This window comes from Drosophila rhopaloa, unplaced genomic scaffold (assembly GCF_018152115.1).
Source record: "Drosophila rhopaloa isolate 14029-0021.01 unplaced genomic scaffold, ASM1815211v1 contig_2, whole genome shotgun sequence".
Lineage (NCBI taxonomy): Eukaryota > Metazoa > Arthropoda > Insecta > Diptera > Drosophilidae > Drosophila > Drosophila rhopaloa.
The window spans coordinates 21,945,439-21,972,942 of NW_025335083.1; the positions used below are offsets into that span (position 1 = coordinate 21,945,439).

The 27,504-nt window shown below is 43.9% G+C and overlaps 1 protein-coding gene across 1 annotated transcript in view; it reads right to left on the reverse strand.

Annotated features, from left to right (window-relative positions):
* LOC108047588 overlaps positions 1-27,504 on the reverse strand; it is a 101,215-nt gene that overhangs the window by 22,786 nt on the left and 50,925 nt on the right. The window contains 1 exon segment of the mRNA XM_044460480.1: positions 1-25,635. Within this exon segment, the coding sequence (XP_044316415.1) occupies positions 1-25,635 (25,635 nt within the window).

Consider the following 27,504-nt stretch of genomic DNA (forward strand, 5'->3'; position numbering starts at 1 on the left):
ATCGTCATCGTCGTCATCATCGTCGTCGTCGTCATCATCGTCATCGTCATCATCGTCACCGTCATGAACGTCTGTGTCTGGTTTTTCAGCAGCACCGTCTGGTTGCTTTTGTTTCTTGTCTTGGTCGAGTTCCGCTTCGCTACTGGCAGCATCATCACGTTTCAGTCTATCAAACAGATTGTCAGCCAAATCTGCATCGACACCGGCCGGCTGCCAGTCGTCCAGAGACAGATTCAGACGCAACTGATCGAGGTTGCTAACCGGTGATGCAACCAGTGGTTGGGCGGTAGGAATGATTGGTAGTGACGATGCTTCTGGTTCAGTCTTTTCTACAACGCGATCCGTAATCGTGGTCGTGGTTGTCACTACAGTTTCTGCAATGCTGTCAGTCTTTTGCTTATCGTCTTGAGTTACCTGAGCTTTTGTCTTGTCTGTGGTTGTCCTTGGCAGCAATGCGAAAGGATCGCCTGCCGTTCTCGTATAGTGATTGATGAGTCTGACGAAATCGTCTTGACTGAGGTGCCAGAGCAGTTCACTGGGATTGGTCGGGAGTTGAGTTGGTTCAGGGACAAGGAGTTCATCGTCTACAGGCTTAATAGAAGATTCTACAATTGATTTGTCCTCAAGAATTTCTACAATCTGGGTTTCCTTCACTACAGGTTCGGATTCTACAATAACCTCAACTGGCTTTTCGATTGGGAGCAACTGGGCAATGGTGTCAACATCTATACGAGACTTTGGCAACACATTGTGCTGGTCGAGATTGAGATTGAAAGCAAGTATTTCGGAATTTAACTGGGGTATCGCTTCGGGTTCAATTATCACATAATCATCTATTAAGGCGATTTCATTCTCGGGTTCAATTAAAACCGGGTTCGGTTTGCTTACCACCTGTAATTGTTGATATTGTCCCTGCAACAAGTCGTATTGGGGATGCAATTTGAATCCTTCGCGATATAGATTTTCGTAGAGTTGTTCGGGCCTAGTAAGTTCAATAATTTTGGGTTCAACTGGTTCTGCTTCCAAAGCCAAGTCATTCTTATGACTGGTTACCACAGTGGACACATAGGATGTAGCTGCGGAGTCGTCCTCCACGATGGAAACATCCTTATGTGTGGTCACTGTTGTTGTAACATAAGTTGTGCTCGTTGTTGTTACGTTCTCTGTTTCTACCACATTATCTAGCTGCTTTGGCTCCTGGAAGTCGGTAGTTTTGCTTACAACAACAGTAGACCAATCAGGTGTCTGCTCATCCAATTCTTTTTCTTCTGGTGCTGGGAATACAGTCGTCTCGGTCTGAACAATTGCTGACCAAGTTGTTGGCTGATCAGTGGGTGATTTTACGGCAACTTCTTCAATAACTTCATCGCTTGAAATCGTAACTGTAATGGGTTGGCTTTCATCTGTTTTCGTCTCGGTTGTCTCAACTGTTGTTATTGTTGTTGATTTTTGACCTGGTTTCAGTGTCGCCGACCAGTAGGACGTTTCACAAATAAATGCATCGTCGGCACTCGGAGTAACTGGAGAGTCTGGAATCACTCCAAAAGGCGCCAAAGGAGTCTGCACAGTTTCAGTGTTTACAGTCTCAGTAATTACTTTTTTAGTTTCCGGCTCGGTGATGTTTTCAACAGACGACAAAGAAGTACTTGATAATGTTGGCTTGTCTTCCTCTTGAGAAGGTTTAACAGTCTCAACGACAGTTTCAACCTTAACTAGATCGGATCCATTTTTAAATGGCGCCAAAGGTGTCCTTTCTTCAATTTCTTCATCATCAGAGAAGTTCATTGGCTCATCCAAAACATCCATCCACGAGCTGGAGGAGTCGTCCACAGGAAGACCAGCATATGCTGGTTTTTTGGGCTCCTCAGGTTGCTTTTCCGGTTCAACAATTTTCTTGGGTTCCTCAGGAATTGAAGTTTCGCTTGTAGACTCTGTAGTAACTGTTGTAGTAGTAACTGTTGTAATTGTTTTGGTCTCATCCACAATCGGAGCTTCAACAATTGGTTCAGACTGTTCTACCACTTCGACCAGCGTGACATTTGCTTGTGGCTCAGGAACTGGTTCCTCTTCCTCATCAGAAAAGTTCATTGGTTCATCCAAAACATCCATCCACGAGCTGGAGGAGTCGTCCACGGGCAGACCGGCATATGCTGGTTTTTTGGGCTCCTCAGGCTTCTGTTCCGGTTCAACAGTTTTCTTGGGTTCCTCCGGAATAGAAGTTTCGCTTGTAGACTCAGTAGTTACTGTTGTGGTGGTGATCGTTGTTACTGTTTTGGTTTCATCCACAATCGAAGCATCAGACTGTTCTACTACTTCGACCTTCGTTTTTGGCTCAAGAACTGCTACATCTTCAGTCTCAACGACAGTTTCAACTTTAACTAGATCGGATCCATTTTTAAATGGCGCCAAAGGTGTCTTTTCTTCAATTTCTTCATCATCAGAGAAGTTCATTGGCTCATCCAAAACATCCATCCAAGAGCTGGAAGAGTCGTCCACGGGAAGACCGGCATAAGCTGGTTTTTTGGCCTCCTCAGGTTTCTTTTCCGGTTCAACAATTTTCGTGGGTTCCTCCGGAATAGCACTTTCGCTGGTAGACTCAGTTGTAACTGTTGTGGTGGTGACCGTAGTAATTGTTTTGGTGTCATTCACAATTGGCTCAGACTGTTCAACTACTTCGACTTGCGTGACGTTTGTTTGTGGCTCAGGAACTGGTTCCTCCGGAATAGCACTTTCGCTCGTAGACTCAGTGGTAACTGTTGTGGTGGTGACCGTAGTAATTGTTTTGGTGTCATTCACAATTGGCTCAGACTGTTCAACTACTTCGACTTGCGTGATACTTGTTTGTGGCTCAGGAACTGGTTCCTCCGGAATAGCACTTTCGCTCGTAGTCTCAGTGGTAACTGTTGTGGTGGTGACCGTAGTAATTGTTTTGGTTTCATCTTCTGCGACTAGCGCGTCCTTTTCTGTTTCAATTTCGGTTACTGTTGCGTCTACGATTAACTTGGATTCGTCAATTGTCTCGCCAATTATTGCAAAAGGAGCAAGAGGTGTTTTTAATTCTGTTGAAGTTAAAGTAACAGTGACGTCCTTCGGTGGTGTTACAGACTTCTTATCCAATTTGGTTTCTTGGGGAAGCTCAGTAAATGGAGCCAAAGGAGTTTTCTGATTGCTTTCGACTTCGATGAAATCGACGGTTTTTTTCTCCTTTTGGACAGGCTGGGGAGCAATTACTCTCTCCGCATTTATGAAATCAACCACATCAGTTGGTGATTTACGCTTCGACTTTTGCTTTGGTTTTTTAGTCTTCGGCTCCGTTGTTTGCAAATGAATTGGAATGCTTACTGTGTGCTCTTTTATTGATTTCTTTACGTCTTCAACAACAGTTGTTTTGGTCTCAGCTTCAAGGGGTCTGATTCTCTGAGCAGGTTCTGGTACATTATGTGCGGCTATTGCAGCCCATGACATACCCGAGGTGTAAGGGGAAGGAGCAGGAGATGGAGACGGTTCCCGAACTGGTACTGGAGCACTGCGTTCTTCCTCGAATTGCTCAATTTCCTTAGGCGGACTAACAACCTGGGCAGGTTCTACTGGTTTTTGAATTGGCGTTGTATGCGTCTTATCCTTTGGTTTCTTTGACTTCTTCTTATGTGGTTTTTCGTCAACGTTCGAAATCTGCGATTGTTGTGAGCGGGAGCGTGAGCGATTTCTTTTCTTCGAAGTAATTTCGAGGAATCCTTGATCAATCTCAGGCTGCTGTTGGGTTTCAGTAAATACTTCGGTAATCTGGATCACTGGTTTATCTCTGTTTCGCGAATGTCTTTCTGGTACTGTTTCCTGGGATTTAGTTTCAACGGCAATTGTTTCCTCCTGATACCAAGACTCTGGAGGATCTAATTCATCTTCATCTATTAAATCCTTCCAGGACAATTGCGATGGTTTCTCCGGATAGTCGCTTGTTTCCGCTTCTTCAATTGGGGGAATGATGGGATCGGGGAACTCCAAAAGCACTTCCTGTGTTTGCACTTCGGCAACCGGCGGTCTATGAGCAATTACTTTTTGTTTGTCCGATTCAAGATTCTGATACTTTATGTTTGTACTATTGGAGTATCCAGACTTCTTAACTACTTCGGCATAGGTCTCTGATGATGACCATACAGATGGTTTTGTCAGTGCTGGCAATTGAATATTGAATTCGGGCGATAAAGATCCAGAAATGCGATCCTCCTCTGGTTCCTTCTCTAAAACAACGGTGGTTTCAATAATTCGTTTTTCAGAAGAAGTCTTAGGCATTTTTTTCTCTTTTTTCGGTTTTAGTTTTAGACTTTCTTCAACGTTAATTGCCAGCTCCCGATCTACGGGAACGAAGTCCTGAACATCCTGAGGACTTGGTATCACTTCGGTTGTTTCAATGACACGTGTTTCCGTAAACGGAGTTAAATCAATATTATGCGAAACAATAGAAGACCATGACAATGTTTGAGTTGGCAACGGCTCAGGTTCGACTTCTCTTTCTCGTGTGTAATCTTTAGTCACAGAAACGACTTCTGATATAGGCTGTTGAATAGGTTGCACAGTTTTCTTCTCCTTCCTGGGCTTCTGTTTCTTGGTTTTGTCGTTTACAACGGTTGAGAAATTTTGTTCCTGTGCAATAAAGTCATGAATATCCTGAGATTTCGAAGGATTTGGTAACGTTTCAGTTACCTTTTCTGGTTCGTTTATTTCTTTGGAGACTATTGATGACCAAGACAAAGTCTGTGATGGAACAAATTCGGGCTGTTCTTTTATTTCTACAGATTCAAATGCATCTACTGGTGTTTTCTGAATAGTCTCAACCTTAAGGGAATCCCTTTCCTTCTTTGGCTTTGGTTTTTTAGTTTTATCTTCCGTTGTGGACACTATTTTCTGTTCATGGAATATGAAGTCTTGAGTGACATTTGGCTGGATTTGAATTTCAGATGTTTTTGGTGCAGGAGAATCTTCAACAATCTTAATTGTCTTTTGCTTTTCCTTTTCATCAGCGCTTCGATCCTCGCTAACATTTGTAGTGACTTCCGTTGTTTGAGAAACTATTGACGACCAGGACAAAGGTTGTAATGGAGCTACTTCAGGAACTGGAGTGGGTTCCGGTTGTGGTTCAGGAGTAACTTCGACAACAGTGGTCACCTCAACAGCAGGTTCTTCAACTATAATTGTTTCAACTACAGGTTCAGGAATTGCAGTCTCAACAACGGGCTCTTGAACAGGGACAACCTTGGCTTTCTTTTCCTTCTTTGTCTTTTGCTTTTTCGGCTTTTCTTCTGTAGGTTTCTGATGTTCCGGTTCATTGGTGATGTGAGTATCGGTGATATTTGTAGTGACTTCCGTTGTTTGAGAAACAATAGACGACCAGGACAGAGACTGTGATGGGGCTACTTCAGAAAATGCAGTAGTTTCCGGCTGTTTCTTAGGAGCAACTGCGACTACAGTGGTCACCTCGATTTCAGGTTCTTCAACTATGATTGTTTCAACCACAGGTTCAGGAATTGCACTCTCAACAACGGGCTCTTGAACAGGCTCAACCTTGGGTTTCTTTTCCTTCTTTGCCTTTGGCTTTTTAGGCTTTTCCTCTGTAGGTTTTTGTTTATCGGCGTAATTAGTCTCGGTTTCGGATGTAGTGACTTCTGCAGTTTGAGAAACTATTGACGACCAGGACAGAGGTTGTGATGGACTGGGTTCTGGCTGAGGAGATACTTCAACGACAGTGGTAATCTCAACAACAGGTTCATCATCAACGGTAAATTCAACAATGGGTTCAACAACAGGTTCAGGGACAGCACACTCAACTACGGGCTCTTGAACAGGAACCACCTCGGATTTATTTTCCTTCTTCGCCTTTTGCTTTTTGGGCTTTTCTTCTGCAGATTTCAGATCTTCAGGTTCATCGGTGATGCTAGTCTCGGTGGTAATTGTACTGACTTCTGTTGTCTGCGAAACTATTGACGACCAGGACAGAGGTTGCAATGGGGCGGCCTCAGTAACCGAAGTGGGTTCCGGTTGTGGCTCGGGAGTAACTTCGACGACAGTGGTTACTTCAACAGCGGGTTCTTCAACAATGGTCACTTCAACTACTGGTTCAGGAATCGCAGGCACCACATCATGCTCTTGAACAGGCTCCTCCTTAGGTTTCTTTTCCTTCTTTGCCTTTTGCTTTTTAGGTTTTTCTACTGTAGGCTTTTGATCATCACCAATATGAGTCTCGGTGATGGTTGAAGTGACTTCCGAAGTTTGAGAAACTATTGAAGACCAGGACAGAGGATACACTGGGGAGCCTTCAGTAGATGGACTGGGTTCCGGCTCAGGAGTTACTTCAACATCAGTAGTTATCTCAACAACAGGTTCATCAACAACGGTCAATTCAACAATGGGTTCAACAACAGGTTCAGGAAGAGCACACTCAACTACAGGCTCTTGAACAGGAACCACCTTGGATTTATTTTCCTTCTTCGCCTTTTGCTTTTTAGGCTTCTCTTCTGTAGGCTTCTGATCTTCAGGTTCATCGGTGATGCAAGTCTCGGTGATATTTGTACTGACTTCCGTTGCTTGAGAAACTATTGACGACCAGGACAGAGGTTGTAATGACGCGTCTTCAGTAAATGAAGTGGGTTCCGGTTGTGGCTCGGGAGTAACTTCGCCGACAGTGGTTACCTCAACAGCGTGTTCTTCAGGTATAGTCACTGCAACAACAGGTTCTGGAATTGCAGTCACAACATCGCGCACTTGAACATGTTCCTCCTTAGGTTTCTTTTCCTTCTTTGCCTTTTGCTTTTTAGGCTTTTCCTCTGTAGGTTTGTGATCATCGGCGATAAGAGTCTCAGTAACGGTTGTCGTGACTTCTTCAGTTTGGGAAACCATTGACGACCAGGACAGAGGCTGTAATGGAGTTCCTTCAGTAGCTGGAGTAGGTTCCGGTTGTGGCTCAGGAGTTACTACAACGACATTGGTCACCTCTACAACAGGTTCATCAACGGTCAATTCAACAATGGGTTCAACAACAGGTTCAGGAATAGCACACTCAACTATAGTGTCTTGAACAAGAACCACCTTGGATTTATTTTCCTTCTTCGGCTTTTGCTTTTTGGGCTGTTTTTCTGTAGGTTTCTGCTCATTGGGTTCGTTGATATTTGAAGTGACTTCGGTTGCTTGAGAAACTATTGACGACCAGGACAGAGGTTGTAATGGATCTACTTCAGCAACTGGAGTGGGTTCCGGTTGTGGCTCAGGAGTAACTTCGATAATAGTGATTACCTCAACAGCAGGTTCTTCAACTATGCTTACATCAACTGCTGGTTCAGGAATTGCAGTGACAACCACATCTTGAACAGGGTCCTCCTTAAATATCTTTTCCTTCTTTACCTTTTGCTTTTTCGGCTTTTCGTCGGTAGGTGTGTGATCCTTATAATCATTGGCGATGCGGGTCTCGGTGACTTCCTTTGTTTGAGAAACAATAGACGACCAGGACAGAGACTGTGATTGTTCTACCTCAGATAATGCAATGGGTTCCGGTTGTGGCTCAGGGGCCACTTCGACGACAGTGGTTACCTCGACAGCAGGTTCTTTAAGTATGGGCTTTTCAACTACAGGTTCAGGAATTGCAATCTCATCAACAGACTCTTGAACGAGGTCCTCCTTAGGTTTCCTTTCCTTCTTTGTCTTTTGCTTTTTAGGCTTGACTTCTGTAAGCTTCTGAACTGCGGAGTCATTTTCGTTTTGAATCTCGGTGACATTTGTAGTGACTTCTGTTGTTTGAGAAACTATTGACGACCAAGACAAAGGTTGTAGTGGGGCTACTTCGGAAACTGGAGTGGGTTCCGGTTGTGGCTCAGGAGTAACTTCGACAACAGTGGTCACCTCAACAGCAGGTTCTTCAGCTACAATTGTTTCAACCACAGGTTCAAGAATTGCAGTCTCAACAACGGGCTCTTGAACAGTGTCAACCTTGGGTTTCTTTTCCTTCTTTGTCTTTTGCTTTTTCAGCTTTACTTCTGTAGGTTTCTGATGTTCGGGTTCATGGGCGATGTGGGTATCTGTGATTTTTGTAGTGACTTCCGTTGTTTGAGAAACAATAGATGACCAGGACAGAGACTGTGATGGGGCTACTTCAGATAATGCAGGAGTTTCCGGCTGTTTCTTAGGAGTAACTTCGACAACAGTGGTCACCTCGACATCAGGTTCTTCAACTGTGATTGTTTCACCCACAGGTTCAAGAATTGCAGTCTCAACAACGGGATCTTCAACAGGGTCAACCTTGGGTTTCTTTTCCTTCTTTGTCTTTTGCTTTTTCGGCTTTACTTCCGTAGGTTTCTGATGTTCCGGTTCATTGGTGATGTGAGTATCGGTGATATTTGTAGTGACTTCCGTTGTTTGAGAAACAATAGACGACCAGGACAGAGGCTGTGTTGGGGCTTCTTCAGATAATGCAATAGCTTCCGGCTGTGGCTCAGGGGCCAATTCGACGACAGTGGACTCCTGGACAGCAGGTTCTTCAATTGAGGTCCTTTCAACTACAGGCTCAGGAATTGCAGTCTCAACAACGAGTTCTTGAACAGGGTCCACCTTGGGTTTCTTTTCCTTCTTTGACTTTTGCTTTTTAGGCTTTTCATCTGTGAGTTCCTTATATCCAGGTTCACTGGCGATATGAGTATCGGTAACGGTTGAAATGAGTTCCGTAGTTTGAGAAACTATTGACGACCAGGACAGAGTTTGTAATGGGGTTCCCTCAGTAGCTGGAGTGAGTGCCGATTGTGGCTCAGGAGTTGCTTCGACGAGAGCGGTATCAAGTACAGGAATTGCAATCTCAGGAACGCTCTCTTGAACAGGATCCTCCTTAGGTTTCTTTTCCTTCTTCGCCTTTTGCTTTTTAAGATTGACTTCTGTTGGTCTCTGGAGATCAGGTTCATCGGTGATTTTTGAAGTTACATCTGTTTTTTTAGAAACTATTGACGACCAGGACAGAGGTTGCAATGGGGTGTCTTCAGTTACTGAAGTGGGTTCGGGAGTAACTTCGGTGACAGTGGTTACTTCAACAGCGGGCTCCGCAATGGTCACTTCGACTACAGGTTCAGGAATTGCAGTCACTTCATCCTCCTTAGGTTTCTTTTCCTTCTTTGCCTTTTGCTTTTTAGGCTTTTCCACTATAGGTTTCTGATCATCGGCTATATGAGTCTGGGTGAGGTGTGTAGTGACTTCTGAATCATGAGAAACTATTGACGACCAGGACAGAGGTTTTACTGGGGCGTCTTCAGAAGATGGACTAGGTTTCTGCTCAGGAGTTACTTCGACGAAAGTGGTCACCTCAACAACAGGTTGATCAACTATGGTCACTTCAACAATGGGTTCAACAACAGGTTCAGGAATTTCAGATTTAATAACGGGCTTTTGAACAGGATCCACCTTAGATTTCTTCCCTTTCTTTGCCTTTTGCTTATTAGGCTTTTCGTCAGTAGGTTTCTGATCTTCAGACTCGTCGGTGATGCGAGCTTCGGTGATATTTGTTTCGACTTCCGTTGTTTGAGAAACTATTGACGACCAGGACAGAGGTTGTAATGGGGCGTCTGCAGTGACTGGAGTGTGTTCTGGTTGTGGCTCGGGAGTAACTTTAGCGACAGTTGTTACCTCAACAGCAGGCTCTTCAACTGTGGTTACAGGTTCAGGAACTGCAGTCACAACAACGCACTCTTGAACCGGGTCCTCCTTAGGTTTCTTATCCTTCCTTGACTTTTGTTGTTTAGGCTTTTCATCGGTAGGTTTCTTATGTCCAGGTTCTTCGGTGATGCGAGTCTCGGAGATATTTGTACTGACTTCTGTTGTTTGAGTTACTATTGACGACCAGGACAGAGGTTGTAATGGGGCGCCTTCAGTAGCTGGAGTGGGTTTCGGTTGTGGCGCAGGAGTTACTTCATCAACAGTTATTACCTCAACAGCAGGTTCTTCCACTATGACCTTCTCAACTGTAGGTTCAGGAACTGCAGTTACATCAACGCGCTCTTGAACAAGTTCCGCCTTTGGTTGCTTTTCCTTCTTTACCTTTTGCTTTTTGGGCTTGAGTTCTGAAGGTTTCTGCAAATCAGGTTCATCGGCGAGGCGAGTATCGGTGATAGTTTTAGTGACTTCGGTTGTTTGAGAAACTATTGACGACCAGGACAGAGGTTGTAACGGGGCTGCAGTGACTGGATAAAGCTCCGGTTGTAGCTCAGGAGTAACTTCCTCAAGAACTGTGGAAACTGCAACGAGTTCTTGAACTGGAGTCACTTCCAAATCGGGTTCTGTTATAGGTTCCGCATTGGAAGTTTTCTTATTTTTCCTTGACTTTTGTTTTTTATGTTTTCCATTTACCGCAGTTGAGAAGATTTGTTCTTGAACGATGAAGTCTTGAACGCCTGTAGACTTCAGTTGAGTCTCTGGTTTTTCAGGTGTAGTTTCAGTAAATATTTCTTTTTTGAGTTGTTGTTGTGGTTGTTTTGAGGTTATTTCTAAAGCTGTATTATCATGGACACCTTGCCGCACAACTGAAGACCACAAAGCATTACCGATACTGGGCAGATTCGCTTCAACGTTATCACTTAAATCCTCATCAACAATAGCTGACCAAGAAGATGTTATTTCGGCCGTTGGTGATTCTTCTACGACCGGTATCACTTTGGTCTCAGCAGCTATATTTTCTATTTCTTTAGGCTTCTTCGACGATTTTTCTTTCTTGGTTTTTGCCTTCTTTGGGACTTCAATTGTAGCAGGTTCTCTTGTTGAATTGCCTTTATCAGGTTTGGGTTCATTTGGGATTTCTACATTCTTCTTTTCCAAGCTAATAAAGTCCACAGTGTGCCTTAGAACATCAGCGTATGATGAATGCAGTTCCCACACATTGGAGGGTGCTGATTTTAAAGGTATTGCCTTGGCCTCCACAGGATTTTCTTCGGGTTTCTCAAGCTCTTTGGTTTTACTAGGTTTAACGGTAGTAATTGCCTTTGCTTCCAGCACAGTCGGAACTTTATTAGTTGGCACAGACTTCGGTACCGGTTCCCTCTCATTATCTGGGAAAGTCTTTGGTTCATCCAAAACATCCAACACGGCCAGACCGACATTTGCTGATTTCTTGGGCTCGTCAGGTTTCTTTTCCGATTCATCGGCTTCCTCCCGAATAGCAGTTTCGCTGGTAGACTCTGTAGTAACCGTTGTGGTGGTAACCGTTGTAATTGTTTTGGTCTCATCCACAATTGTATTGGTCTCTTCCAAAATCGGAGCTTCAATAATTGGTTCAGACTGTTCTACTACTTCGACCTTCGTTTGTGGCTCTAGAACTGATACATCTTCAATCTGAACGATCGCTTGCAACTTAACTAAATCGGATCCAATAGTATCCACTACATTTTTAAATGGCGCCAAAGGTGTCTTTTCTTCACTTTCTTCATCATCAGAGAAGTTCATTGGCTCATCCAAAACATCCATCCACGAGCTGGAGGAATCGTCCACAGGAAGACCGGCATATGCTGGTTTTTTGGGCTCCTCAGGTTTCTTTTCCGGTTCAACAGTTTTCTTAGGTTCCTCCGTAATAGCACTTTCGCTGGTAGACTCAGTTGTTACTGTTGTGGTGGTGACCGTTGTAATTGTTTTGGTGTCATTAACAATTGGCTCAGACTGTTCAACTACTTCGACTTGCGTGACATTTGTTTGTGGCTCAGGAACTGGTTCCTCAGGAATAGCGCTTTCGCTCGTAGACTCAGTAGTAACTGTTGTGGTGGTAACCGTTGTAATTGTTTTGGTCTCATCCACAATCGGAGCTTCAACAATTGGTTCAGACTGTTCTACTACTATGACCTGCGTGACATTTACTTGTGGCTCAGGAACTGGTTCCTCTTCCTCATCAGAGAAGTTCATTGGTTCATCCAACACATCCATCCACGAGCTGGAAGAGTCGTCCACGGGAAGACCAGCATATGCTGGTTTTTTGGGCTCCTCAGGTTTCTTTTCCGGTTCAACAGTTTTCTTGGGTTCATCCGGAATAGAAGTTTCGCTTGTAGACTCAGTAGTTACAGTTGTGGTGGTGATCGTTGTAACTGATTTGGTTTCATCCACAGTCGGAGCTTCAACAATTGGTTCAGACTGTTCTACTACTTCGACCTTCGTTTGTGGCTCAAGAACTGCTACATCTTCAGTCTCAACGACAGTTTCAACCTTAACTAGATCGGATATATTTTTAAATGGCGCCAAATGTGTCTTTTCTTCAATTTCTTCATCATCAGAGAAGTTCATTGGCTCATCCAAAACATCCATCCACGAGCTGGAAGAGTCGTCCACGGGAAGACCAGCATATGCTGGTTTTTTGGGCTCCTCAGGTTTCTTTTCCAATTCAACAGTTTTCTTGGGTTCCTCCGGAATAGAAGTATCGCTTGTAGACTCAGTAGTTACTGTTGTGGTGGTGATCGTTGTAACTGATTTGGTTTCATCCACAGTCGGAGCTTCAACAATTGGCTCAGACTGTTCTACTACTACGACCTCCGTGACATTTACTTGTGGCTCAGGAACTGGTTCCTCTTCCTCATCAGAGAAGTTCATTGGTTCATCCAACACATCCATCCACGAGCTGGAAGAGTCGTCCACGGGAAGACCAGCATATGCTGGTTTTTTGGGCTCCTCAGGTTTCTTTTCCGGTTCAACAATTTTCTTGGGTTCCTCCGGAATAGAAGTTTCGCTTGTAGACTCAGTAGTTACTGTTGTGGTGGTGATCGTTGTAACTGATTTGGTTTCATCCACAGTCGGAGCTTCAACAATTGGTTCAGACTGTTCTACAACTTCGACCTTCGTTTGTGGCTCAAGAACTGCTACATCTTCAGTCTCAACGACAGTTTCAACCTTAACTAGATCGGATATATTTTTAAATGGCGCCAAAGGTGTCTTTTCTTCAATTTCTTCATCATCAGAGAAGTTCATTGGCTCATCCAAAACATCCATCCACGAGCTGGAGGAGTCGTCCACAGGAAGACCGGCATATGCTGGTTTTTTGGGCTCCTCAGGTTTCTTTTCCGGTTCAACAGTTTCCTTGGGTTTCTCGGGAATAGGTGTTTCACTGGTTTCAGTAGTTACTGTTGTGGTGGTGACCGTTGTAATTGTTTTGGTGTCATTCACAATGGAAGTTTCAACAATTGGCTCAGACTGTTCTACTACTTCGACCAGCGTGATATTAGTTTGTGGCTCAGGAACTGGTTCCTCCGGAATAGTAGTTCCGCTCGTAGACTCAGTATAAACTGTTGTGGAGGTAACTGTTGTAATGGTTTTGGTTTCATCCACAATCGGAGCTTCAACAATTGGTTCAGACTTTTCTACTACTTCGACCTTCGTTTGTGGCTCAAGAAGTTCTACATCTTCAGTCTTAACGATAGTTTCCACCTTAACTAGATCAGATCCAATATTATCCACTTCATTTTTAAATGGCGCCAAAGGTGTATTTTCTTCAATTTCTTCATCATCAGAGAAGTTCATTGGCTCATCCAAAACATCCATCCACGAGCTGGAAGTGTCGTCCACGGGAAGACCGGCATATGCTGGTTTTTTGGGCTCTTCAGGTTTTTTTTCCGGTTCATCAGTTTTCTTGGGTTCCTCGGGAACAGATGTTTCACTGGTAGACTCAGTAGTTACTATTGTGGTGGTAATCGTTGTAATTGTTTTGGTTTCATCCACAATTGGAGCTTCAACAATTGGTTCAGATTGTTCCACTACTTCGACCTTCGTTTGTGGCTCAATAACTGGTACATCTTCAGTCTCAACGATAGTTTCAACTTTAACTTGGTCGTATTCAAGAGTATCCACTACATTTTTAAATGGCGCCAAAGGTGTCTTTTCATCATCAGTTTTTGATTTCATTACTTGGATGCTTTCAATTATCTTGTTAATGTTGACTTCGTCTCCATTCTCAGGAAGAAGTGGAATCTCTACTTCGTCTTCTATTAGTTCCTTCCAGGATTTCTGTTCAACAACCACATCCTCCGAGCCATCATCAATCATTTCAGCCCACGACCTCTGAGTTTTATTTTCTGGTATTTCGGAAACTGGTGAGCTTTCTAAGTCTCGCGAAAGTTCCTCCGTCTTTGTAGAAATTTTGGTTTCAGCCTTCGGCTTGGGTTTTTCCGTATTAGTTTTAGGAGCTGGTTTAATTCTTTCAGCTTCAATAAAATCAGTGACTTGATGACTAACTGTTGAGGACCATGAGCGACCGCTTTCATTCTGACCTTTACTGACATCTAGAGATACGGCAGGCAACCTTGTCTTTGTTTGTTTCTCTAATCGATCGGCTTTAACTTGCTGTTTAAGGGGTTCAGGTTGTTTCTGCTTTATCTCCTTTTTAGCCTTTGGTGCCAAGTCGGTCATATGATCAATTTGACTAGCGATTTTAGCCCACGTAATTGTGTTTTCATCTCTAGATGGTAATACCTCAACCACATCACTATCATCTGGAGTCGACTGAATAATTTTAGGCTCTCGAACTTCCTCTTTGATTTTACGCTTGGTGATGTTTTCAATCTGAGGCCTTGCCTCAATTTTTTGTGTTTTGCGTTCTTTCCGTGGCTGGGCTTCTTCCTTGCGCTCCTCCTTTTGGGTCTCAACTGGCTTTTTACGGGCAGCTATGTCGTCGACCCACTCGCCTGGCTTCTTCACCAGAGATGCCCAAGAGAAGGCGTTTCCTGTGTTTTCGATGGGTTTTACATTGACCACCTCGTCCAGAACAGCAATTTCTTCAGTCGGTTCACTGCTTAATTCAGATTCCGGTTCTGCTACGGGAGTGGGTTTTGACTCTGGCTTTTTCTTCGACTTCTGCTTTTTGGGCTTCTGTGGTTTTTCATGCTCTTTTTTAATTGGTTCTTTGACGTCTGTTGAAGAAGCTACAGCTGTCTTAATATGCGTAACAGTATTGTCAATCCATTCGCCAGGCCTTTTAACAAGTGAGGCCCAGGAGAATGCACTACTACCCTGTTCCTTATCACTTCTTTCTTGATCCGGTTTCTTCTCTTCTGGTACAGGTTTAGCTTCAACAATTACAGGCGCAACATGCTCAGCTTGCTCGTCTTCAGATGTGGTCGAGACTGGTTCAACAAATGGTTTCTTTGACTTCTTGGATTTTTTGGCCTTTGTCGGTTTCTTGGGTTCTTCCTTTTCTTTCCGACGAGGTTTGTCCTCAGATGAGACAGCCGTGTGGGTGACTTCTTTCTTGACTACGGTTGTGTCTGACCATTCGCCAGGTCTACGCACAAGAGCTGACCATGTCAGCTCGGAGGTGCTCGAAACATCCTTCTCATCAGAAGACAGTTCCTTTGAACTTTCGGTTGTTGGTTTGGATAGTTCGCTTTCTGTCGTTTGCTTGGACTGCTCGCTATCGCTATTTGGCTTAGATTTGTCGCTTTCAGTGCTTGGTGAAGACAGTTCAAGAACTTGCTCAACTGTCTGGCGTTTTTCGGCCTTTGTTTTCTTTCTCCGCTCCTGGGGCTTGGTGTCGACTACAGCTGGTTTGGATTGGATTTCTTCAGCTGTGACAACATCGCTAGTAACGCCAGAGTTGAGTAACACGTCAGCATAGGATTTTCCGTCTCTGTTCTTGGTCCAAACATTCTCCACCTCTTCAGTTATTTCTATCGGTTCCGAAACATATGTTTCCTGAACAGGTTGGACATCGCGAACTTCTTCTTTTGTTTCTACCTTCTTGTTCTGTCGCTTCGATGGTTTTGCCTTTTTGGGCTTTTGTTGAGGCACAATAGTTTGTTCTGACCTATTCCTTGGAATAAATTCATTGTATACTCTTTCATTTGCAAGGAACGTATGAGTTTGGTTGGAGAAGGTATGTCTTAGATAAGATGGAGTAAATTCAGGAGCATCCGCCGATAAGGTTGATGTGAAGCCAAGGCTTCCGGTATTAGGAATTGTGTCCTCCAAGACACTGGACCAGGTATCAATAGGACCCTCTAGCGGTTTCTCCAATAATGTTTCTTGTTCGATCACATTACCAATGGACTGTGTATCAACAGAAAGAGTTTCAGTTTCCCTCGGTTCCTCAGTCTCGCTAATGATCTCAGTTGTAACTGTGGTGATAGCTGTTTCAATTGTCTTGATTCCGTCTTCAATCTGAGCATCAACAATTGTCTCAGATTTATCTACTACTTCCTCTTGTGGCTCAGAAACTAGTTTGGTTTTCTTGGACTGTTCGGGAATAGCCGTTCCACTGGTAGACTCAGTAGTAACTGTTGTGGTGGTAACTGTTGTAATTGTTTTGGTCTCATCCACAATCGGTGCATCAACAATTGGCTCCGACTGTTCTACAACTGGCTCAGGAACTGGTTCCTCTTCATCATCAGAGAAGTTCATTGGCTCATCCAAAACATCCATCCAAGAGCTGGAAGAGTCGTCCACAGGAAGGCCGGCATATGCTGGTTTTTTGGGCTCCTCAGGTTTCTTTTCCGGTTCAACAGTTTCCTTGGGTTCCTCGGGAATATCACTTTCGCTCGTAGACTCAGTGGTAACTGTTGTGGTGGTGACGGTTCTAATTGTTTTGGTGTCCTCAACAATGGGAGCTTCACTAATAAGCGCATCGTCTGCAGTCGGAGTAACTGGAGATTCCGGAATGACTCCAAAAGGCGCCAGAGGAGTCTGCACAGTTTCAGTATTTACAGTCTCAGTGATTAATTTTTTAGTTCCAAGCTCGGTGATGTTCTCAACAGTTGACAAAGAAGTACTTGATAATTCTGGCTTTTCTTCCTCTTGAGAAGGTTTAACAGTCTCAACCTTAACTAGATCGGATCCATTTTTAAATGGTGCCAAAGGTATCTTTTCTTCAATTTCTTCATCATCAGAGAAGTTCATTGACTCATCCAAGACATCCATCCACGAGCTGGAAGAGTCGTCCACGGGAAGACCGGCATAAGCTGGTTTTTTGGGCTGCTCAGGTTTCTTTTCCGGTTCAACAGTTTCCTTGGGTTCCTCCGGAATAGAAGTTTCGCTTGTAGACTCGGTAGTTACTATTGTGGTGGTGATCGTTGTAACTGTTTTGGTTTCATCCACAATCGGAGCTTCCACAATTGGTTCAGACTGTTCTACTACTTCGACCTTCGTTTGTGGCTCAAGAACTGCTACATCTTCAGTCTCAACGATAGTTTCAACCTTAACTAGATCGGCTCCATTTTTAAATGGCGCCAAAGGTGTCTTTTCTTCAATTTCTTCATCATCAGAGAAGTTCATTGGCTCATCCAAAACATCCATCCAAGAGCTGGAAGAGTCGTCCACGGGAAGACCGGCATAAGCTGGTTTTTTGGGCTCCTCAGGTTTCTTTTCCGGTTCAACAGTTTTCTTGAGTTCCTCCGGAATAGAAGTTTCGCTTGTAGAGTCAGTAGTAACTGTTGTGGTGGTAACTGTTGTAATTGTTTTGGTCTCATCCACAATCGGGGCTTCAATAATTGGCTGAGACTGATCTACTACTTCGACATTCGTTTGTGGCTCAAGAACTGGTACAACTTCAGTCTCAACGATAGTTTCCACTAGATCGGATCCAAGAGTGTCCACTACATTTTTAAATGGCGCCAATGGCGTCTTTTCTTCAATTTCTTCATCATCAGAGAAGTTCATTGGCTCATCCAAAACATCCATCCAAGAGCTGGAAGAGTCGTCCACGGGAAGACCGGCATAAGCTGGTTTTGTGGGCTCCCCAGGTTTCTTTTTCGATTCATTAGTTTTCTTTGGTTCCTCTGGAATAGCACTTTCGCTGGCAGACTCCGTAGTAACTGTTGTTGTGGTGACCGTTGTAATTGTTTTAGTTTCATCCACGATCGGAGCTTCAACAATTGGCTCAGACTGTTCTACTTCTTCGACCAGCGTGACATTCGTTTGTGGCTCAGGAACTGGTTCCTCCTGATCGTCGGTAGTAGAAGTTGCGCTTGTGATCTCTGTAGTAACTGTTGTGGTGGTAACTCTTGTAACTGTCTTAGTTTCCTCCTTAATTGTCTCCGAATTGACTGCTTCATCGACAATCGTGACGTCAGGTTGTTGTTCATGAACTGGTTCCTCAGATGGCGGCACTAATTTCCGCAAGGTTTCAGTTTTTTCAGGTTCTTCAGCCTGTTTAATCTCTTTTTCAATTGGTACATCAGTGGAAATGATTTCTTCGGTTGCAGAATTTTGAATTGTTTTTGAATTAGTTTCTGTTTGAGCAATTGCGGCTTCATATATTTTCTGTCTAGCTTCAGCCTTATTAAGCATAAATATGTCAAATTTGGGGACCTCGAAGTTATAAATAGCAGGAACATTTTCGGTTTGTTGAGGTACGTCAGTAACCAGTGTCGTTGTTGAACCCATGTTGGTGACGGTAGTTTCAATTTTCGTTTCAGTTTCATCGGCAAAGCTTACCGTCTTTGCTTGCGATTCAGGTTCAATTGGGGTAGGATTTGATTGTTTAATTTCCCAAGCTTTAGATTTGATTATGTGATAATTACCCTCAGCAATATTTTGTTTTGAAATATCAAATTTGGGAATTTCAAATATTTTATCAAGGGGATACATTTTTTCAATATTAGTTATTATATTTAAAGTGCTTACCGTGTTAGCCACAAATGCTTCAGCAATTAATGCGCTTGGTTGGGCAGGAACAATTTGATTAGCAATATTAGTAGGAGCAGGACTTGACTGAGTTTCACATGGAATTTCTACTGGGACTTCTTCTTGAGGCGTTACAGGGACAACTTTAGTTAAAGACTCGTGATAAAGAATGTCTGACTTCGTTTGCTCGATCAACTTGACAGTGGAGATTAAAGAAGTGTCTTGAGTAATGTTGGTAATCAATTTCTCGGATTCCATAAGAGGAATTGGCTGAATATATTCGTGGACTTTTTGATTTGTTGGGATAGAGACCCCTTTAGGAATTGGCGCATCTTCTACTATGGATTCTTGTTTAACTAAGGGTTCAACTACATCGGTCAGTTTTTCAACTACAGAAGGGACATTAATAACTTCATTACCTTTGCTTTCCTCTAGAATGACCTGCACCGTTTCTTGCCTAATAAACTCCTCCGGAATAGCGGGACGCTTCTTTTTATCTTTCTTAGAAAGTTTTTTCTGAATGTCCTCGAAAAGCTTTTGCTCTTCAGGGCTTAATTCTTCAGGGCTACTCTCGGGGACAACTGACGGGGTTGCTTCTAAGGCTATGATGACTTCATCTGATTGGGTAGGTTGTGCGACTAGCTGGGGAGTGGGGTCTGATTTGGGTTCTACTGCTTCTGGGACATCAGGTTTTGACAATTCGACTACGTCAATCACGGTATTCTCAATAGTCTCGGCTGTTCTTTGCAGGGACTCCACATTTTCAGTCACAGTCTCTGTCACCCGAAGACTAACCTCCGGAAAATCAAGATGCATTTTCACGATAGGTGTCTTCAGTTTCTCTTCATGAGTAATTAGGGAAATTTTTTGCACTGTGCCCGGTGGATATGCACCGTCAATGCCTTCTCCCACGAAAAGAACATTTGTGCCATCTTCGGTTTCGAAGCTTCGTCGTTGGGTAGTCGTAAGTATCGTGTTCTTGGTAGTCGTTGTAGTAGTGGTAATACTATCCGTCTTGCTAATAGCCCCATTCGTTGTGGTTTCAGCATATTGCTGTTCGCCAAACTTCGGCAACTCTACAGTGCTTGTTTCAATACCAATAACCTTGACCCCAGTCGGGCTGTCCTTTAATCCTAACTGTATGTTTGAACCCAACACTAGTTCGGAACTAGACGTCCTAGCAGGAGAGCTTGGACGCGAGGTCACAGCCGGACTAACTGGTCTCTGATCGGGCATCTCAATGCTTGACGTCACAACCACATCACGAGGTGACTCACTCTCGGTGAGCAGAATTCGACCGTCATTGGCTACCCTCTTTGTGATGCGCATTGTCCGAATCGTAGTAGTCTTGATAATTGCACCATCGATTTGACTAGATGTGGTTGAAGTTTCGCTCGGTTCTTCCGAAATAGTTGGTGAAGTTTCCCGCACAGTCACTGGTTCACTGGCGGTGCTGGTCTCCTCTGTGGTCGTTTCGCCATCTTCATTCAGTTTCTTTACGATCTTCTTAGTACGCACGGTTGTTGTCTTTGTTACACCAACGCTGGTCTTCTCAGCAGGTTCCTCTGGTTCCGATTCCTTGGGTTCCGAATTGGAAACACTATCGATTACACCAACACTTTGTTCGGTGTTTTGGGATACCTTCTTGACAATTTTAGTTGTTCGAACAATTGTAGTCTTGACGACATCACCAACCCCAGAAGATTCAGGCTCCGAAACCGTAAACTCTTCAACTGGAATAAGGTCTTCCTCGATATCTGGAGCCTGGGAAACAATTGGTTCCGGCTTAGTTAATTGTTCCGACGCATACTGCTCTGCAGCAATAAAGTCCACGACTGAAGATTTTACTTGCTTAACTTTAGGAACATCAATAGTTGTTGCCGCTATCAAAACCTTATCCAGCGGATCAATGGGGGCATTCGGGACCTCTGGCAGCTCAACAGCTTCATCCTCCGATTCAAGAGGGGCCACAGGAACGCTCGGAAGGTTAAGAACTTCTTCTTCACTTACAATTTTGGACACAGCCTTTGTTGTTCGCGTTGTTGTGGTTTTAGTTATGCCCTCACTGTTTGATTCAGTTGTAACAGATTCGGCTACAATTGGAGCGTCTTGCAAGACTGTCTCAACAATCGGTAGGGAAATCTCGGCTTCGCTGCTTGTCTCGCTGATATTTTCGCTCTCCTGAGAAATCTTTTTGACGATCTTTGTGGTACGCACAATAGTTGTTTTGATTACACCACCTTCCTCAGGCTCTTCAACAACTGGTGAAACAATTACCGAGCCGGACGACACATCCAATGATGGTTCCACTTGGACTTCTTCCACCTTGGGAGATTTGATGGTTTTAGTTGTTGTGGTCTTAGTTGTTTTGACAACTCCCTCATCGCTTATTTCCCGGCTATTCGTTTCAGATTTTTCTATCTTTGGAGATTCGATTGCTTCGTCTGCCAAATCGTAAGAGCCAAGAGATGAAGGTGCATCTGAATGCGTCGAAGAGGTCATCTCTTGACTTTCATGTTGACTGCTGCTGATTTTCTTTACGATTTTTGTTGTACGGATAACTGTTGTTTTAATGAGGCCGCTATCATCGCTGACAATGGTTTGCTCGGACGACAAATTTGTATTATTATCCGTGGTAATTGCACTTGTTAAGTTCAGGGGCTCTGTGATTTCCGGTTGGGGCTCGACAATTTCGAAAACGTTCTGCTCAATAGGAGCTTCTTGTTTGTTCTCCAACTTCTTTTGCTTCTTCTTATCCTTTCTCGAAGGCTTCTGCGGCGTCTTTACCTCCTGCTCAGTTGTAATCTTAGTCACAACCTCATTGGTTACTTCAGGCTTAACAGGTCTTGCCACTTCAACTGGTTTCTGCTCTGCTTGAATTTTGCCCAGGCTCGATTTTGGTAATTCCTGCTGCGTTATTTCCTCAGCTTGTTTTAAGACTTCTTCAACCACATTTTGGGCCGCATCCTCAATGACTTCTAATGAAGTGATCACGGTGGTAGGCAGCACAGTCACATCGCGCTCTACCTCGGGTTCATCCTCAAAGACCTCCTCAATTACTTCTTCCCCGTCTTCGGTAATGCGCTTCAGGATGCGCTTTGTCTTGGTAATAACAGTCTTGGTTATCGATCCCTGTTGCACGATTGTGTCCTGAGTTGTAGAGAATCCAGTCACATCAATAGGTACCTCATTTGTGCTGGTTTCAATTGTTGGAAGGTTATATTGCTCAACAGATATGTTCTCTTCAGGCAAATCATCGATGACATCTTCCTCGACAATCTCTTCCTTGCCATCTACAATACGCTTCACTATGCGCTTGGTAATGTGCTTAGTTATTGTTCGCGTTGTAATGGTTGTAGTTCCACTTTCCGTTGAGATTGTATTAGTTGATGTAGTGACCGTAGGCTCGCCTTCGATAATGGTCTCCTGAATATCGACGGGGGTGACCTCAATAGATGCTGTTGCGTTCTTTGTCGATTGAGTTAGATTTTCTGGGGCATTAATTACTAGATCTGACGAAACATTTTCAATTGGAATAGCCAGTTCAATTACTGATTCTTGTTCTTCAGTTTTTTCAGTAATTGGTTCAACTAAGTTCTGAACAGAAACTATATTCTCAGTCACTACACTGCCTTTAACGGTGAAATCTGATGATTCGGTTGTATTTGTTGAAAGAATTTTAATATCATCCTGCTTTGGTTCCTTCTTCGAACGCTTTTTGTCCTTCTTCGTGGGTACTGGTGCAGGAACTTCTGGTTGAGGAACTGGTTCCACGCTTTGGGTAATAATTGAAGTTTCCACAATAGTTTCGGACTGTTTCTTTTCCTTTTTGGAATTAATAGAAGTAGCCTGAGGCTCTACAATTTCAATCACAGATGGTAGGACAATTTCTTTTTCAATGACAGGATCAACCTTTTCAATAACTGTCTTGGACTTCTTCTTCTCCTTCTTTAAAGGTGCAGCTGGAGCCAGAGGTTTTACTTGTTCTACCTCGTCAACCTTTTTCTCAATGACAGGCTCTACCAATTTGGTATTAACAATTTCTTTTTCTACAACAATTTTCGCCTGCTTCTTTTCCTGTTTTACAACATCAGCTGAAACTTGAGGAACCTCCGATTTTGATTCAGTAACAGCTTGCTTGTCAGTTGCATTTTTAACCAATGGCTCATTTGATTTCTTGGTAACGGGCTCCTGCACAACCGTTTTGGCCTGTTTCTTATCCTTTCTGGTTGGAGCGACTGGGGCCACTTCCACAAGCTTTTCTTCTGACCTTGGAGAGTCCTTTTCGATGACTGGTTTTTGTTTTTTATCTTTCCTTGAAGGAGCTGAAACTGATTCTACCGGCTGAATAATCTCAACAACAGGTTCAACAATTTGTTTCGTTACAGTTGTCTCGACCACAGTTTCTTTATTTTCCAAAACCGACCAAGCCGTTTTCTTGTCCTTTTTAGATGACACTACAATAGCGGCAGCTGACTCATCTATTCGCTCAGCACTTGGGCTGGTCTCACTATCAGTTGACTTTTTCGGCTTCTTTGATTTTCTTGGCTTTGGCTCAGGTTTGAAAGCAGTCTCCTCCTTGATCTCCGGACTGTGTGCTGGCGCATCAACTATTGGTTTGCTTTCCACCAAAGCGACATTATTCCTATCGGAAGACTGGGATTTCTTACCCGTCTTACCTTCTTTTCTAGTACTCTGTTTAATCGGTAATGGTTCTGGTTGAGTTTCATGTCTTGTTCTCTTTGTTCGAGATGTTCGCGATTCAACATTTTCGGTCTTGCGTTCCCATGTTGGTGATTTCTCGACTTGTCTGGCGTACTGATTGTTCTTATTGGTATAGGTAGCAGTATTGATAGTTGTCTGCTCCAGCTTGCGTTGCAAAGGCGGCGAGGACGTGAGGCGCACTGGGGTTTGTTGCTGACTGGATGGCTGGAAAACTGGCTGTTCCTTGTGCTGGAGACCGAAGAGGACTTCGGCATAAGTGCTGCCTGTGCTAATGTCCTGGGGCCGGACTTGTTCATTGCTTCGCCTCTGAGGCTGGGGATGCACCACAACAGTAGTTGGTACATCAGTGGGTTTTGGGGCATCTGGGACTGGGACAATTTCCTGAGTCTGCCGTATTATCACAGTTGGCTGTGTCTGTTCGGTGACAATTGTTGTCTCAATTACATGGCTGGTTGTCGTAACAGTTGGTTGAGATTGAACTTCGGGCTGAGGCTCGACTTGAGTTTGAGGAACTAGAGGCTCATCCAATGGAATGGTTTCGATAGCATCAACATCAAATTGGCCAAAAGTAATATCTGGTCGTGGTTCGTCCAGCTCAAACTCTTGTGGCTCCACAGGTCGCAGCATATGAACATGCTCTTCAATATAGTACGGCTCGCTCTGGACTACCACCGGTTGGATTTGCTGGGTGCTGGTGGTTAGGGGCTCTGCACTCTGTTGGACAATGGATGCCAACGTGGTAACAACGCGATCCAGCACGCTGTTGCCTGTTGTTGAGGTAAGAGTGCTCGTCGTATTGTATGTATCACGAAGAAGGCTCTGCTCCACCGTTTCCTGGTGATATTCCTGCAAAGGTTCGGTTTGCTGCTGCTGCTGTGGGTATTCCTGCGAGTACTCCCCCGTTTGCTGGGTATAATAGATCTGATTGGGCTCTGCTGGGTAAACCGTGGGGTAAGTCTCCTGTTGAGCCACCGGCTGATAGTAGCCTGGTATAAGCGAGTATTGCATGGTCGCTGGTGGCACAGCTATCGGCTGATACTGTATGGGATACTGCATCTGCATAATCTGCTCGTAGTAGTTCTGTTGCGCCTCCTGCTGCTGTGGTTCTGTGGCAGACCCTACTGTAGATCCTGGCACATAACCCCACTGACCGCTATCGGCCACGTTTTCATACATTGTCTGATACAACTGCGGATCGGGCTGCAAGTAGGTGGCAGCAATCTCTTCAGCTGTCATGGGCACTTCGTAACTACTGAGGGATTTAGGTTGCTGTTCCTGGGGTGGCTGCAGTTGCGGTGGCAGCTGCTGTTGTTGCTGCGGGGGAGGATAATTAAGATCAGGGCTGGTGTTGCTGATGTATTGTTCCAGTTGTGGCTGCTGCTGTTGCTGCCTTTCTTTAATGGGCTGTGGTTCAGGTTCGGGAACGTAAATGGTGCCTGTAACTACTGCGCTGGCATCCACCACATCCTGAATGGTAAGATCGGTGCGGCCTTGAACCGCCTGGGCGGCCAGCTGCTCAGCCTTGAGCCGCTCCAGTTCCAGTCCTCGCAGAACCTCTGCATAGGAGGTGGAACCTGGCACCCACATGGGGCTCCGAGATCTGGTACGGTCATCAATGGGCAAGAAGAGTTGTTCCTGTTGTTGCTGCTGCTCGAATTGAATCTCGATGGGAGGTTGCTGTTGTTGGATTGGTTGCGCTTGTTGCTGAGGTCGACGTCTGGGCGAGCGACCTCGACGTTCGGGTCGCTGTGGCTGATGTTTCTTACCCTGTTTCGCTGGCGCATGGTGTTGTTGCTCGCTTTCGATGAACTGAATGTTGGGGTTGGTGGTCGTTGTGCTAGGAACTGAGGTTGGGGCATTGTCGCTGGTTGGTGTAAACTGCTGTTGTTGGCGTTCGTATATCGCTGTGGAAATAGTGCTGCCGCCGCCATTGAACTCATATCGCTCCAGGCTCTGGGCTTCATCTCCGTGCGTACGTCTAGAAGTCGTTGTTGTGGTCGTAATGGTTGTAATTGTAGTCTGGTTCTGGGTGTCGTTCGTTTGTTCCTGCCGGGTCGCTGTTGTTGTGGTCGTTGTTGAGTGGTCTCGTTCTGGTCGGGGATTGGTTACCGGTTCATTACCGCTGCTTACCGGACTCGCATGTCCCGACAACACCTCGGCATAGGTCAGACCCACTGCCGCTGTTGGCTTCATAAGCAACGAGACAGTCGACGAGGTGGTCACCACTGAATGGGGATCCAGCGCATAGGACTTTCGAGCGGTCGCATCGTAGACTTGCTGCATGCCATCGATTGATTCTCGCATTGCCTAATTGTTCATCACGGTTCACGTATCAGAGTGAGAGAGAGAGAGTGGGAGAGATAGGGGGAAGATTTGCCAAAAACGTTAGCTTTGATATGATTGCAGGGGTTTCAAACGGGGGGACACAAAGCTTAGCTACCTAATAGACCTAAAAACCTAGGATCCCTCATAGATTACACTAAAACAGGGGATTGCATTTTAAAAATATAATTCGATAATTTAATTTATTCTTTAAAATAGTATTTATAATTGTATATTCTTAAACACGGGTCATGTTTTGGATTAGATTAGTGACGGCAGTTGACAGTTTGGCCAGAGCCATCGTCCCTGGGAGAAGGAGACGGGTGGCAAGGGCAAACGGAAGACGCCGGGGTGGCTGCATTGGCTTTGATCTAGACCTAGATTGGCTTTAACTTATGGTTAAGGGTACGGCATCCTAAATCTCTAGCTTGGCATCGTCCGGCGTGCCGCGATGTATTAACAACTTGATGCGCTCATTACGTGCAGTTATTTTCGAATGCAGATTTTTGACACGTTCCCGGCATGCCTATTGTTTATACATTGGGTATATATGGTGCATGTTTTTTATTTTGAAAGAGTTCGAATGGTTGGCGTGAGAGCAGATATATATAGAGAAGAAATACAAAAGATGTCAGCATATATATTGAGATTCGTTTATGGTAATTTAAAGACAGCGACGAGCACATTATACGCCATGGGATAGATACAGGAAAAGCGACCATTAACCATGTTCGATATTTCGTTTTTATAGAAGAAGTAAGCAGTTCCCATGTGTGTTTGTTTATGTGTGATCAGGGGTTGTTTATTCGATGGGGTTAAGGGGGTTACATCGAATATGCAGCAGTTTTGGATTAGTCACAGTTTTATAAGTAGCGCAACAGGCAAGCGAGCAAAGCCCAAACATAAGTTTTAATTGTTTTAATTAGTATTAGTAAGATTCAATGTTTATGGAGTGTGTTTAATAATTTGCATGTTTGTTTTTTTGATTTTTTCAGCGCAACGACACCAGGATTTTCGATTATAGTCAATAAATTACGTAGAGAAAAGATAAAAAGAAATACAATTGTCAAAAATAAAATACCAAATCAAATTATAAACCGTAACCATAATTAATAGATAACCGACTTTCGCTAGTACAATACCAGAAAGATTTAAAAGAGGTATATAGAGAAAAAGAGAGCTGCTTGGTGAAGAAAATGATTGCTTGGCTAAGCTGGCTAAATAATGAAATCAAATAAAAATTTAACGAAATTAAAAACCTTTCTAAGCGAAAGCTTAATGTGTAATTGTGCCATAAAATGTGACGATTTTAATGCGATGTGATGACTGTAATTTCTCAATGGTGTGTGGATATGTGAGGTCAGGTGAAAGAATATCAAAATAAGTTCTCATAGCAAGAGCTGCCCCCATTTATTATCAAAATATTATCTACGGTCCGAAATTAAATTGAATTCTTTGATTGCCACTTACCGCCAACATTGCAATTCGCAATGTAAAGTTATATTTTAGTAAAATTATATTATAGACTATTTAGAAAACTTGGGAAAACTTAATTTCAACCTATTGCTACGTAACTGCTTCTAAATATAATCATTTTGTTTATGAGCAACAAAAACAATGGCAAATGTTTGGCTCTAAAAATAGTCTTGACGATTATCTGGAGGAGGAATTTGCTTTTCTTTTCTGGGTGGCCTAACCCTGACAACAAGAACTTATTTGTTTCTGGGCATTAAAAATACTTTCGAGCCGCAGCACGTGACAAATGGTATGATGAGATCCGCAAGCGCCGATATTGATGAGGTATAATTTCTGTGGGTATTTTCCAATGAGAGCGATATGGTAGCAATGAGATTT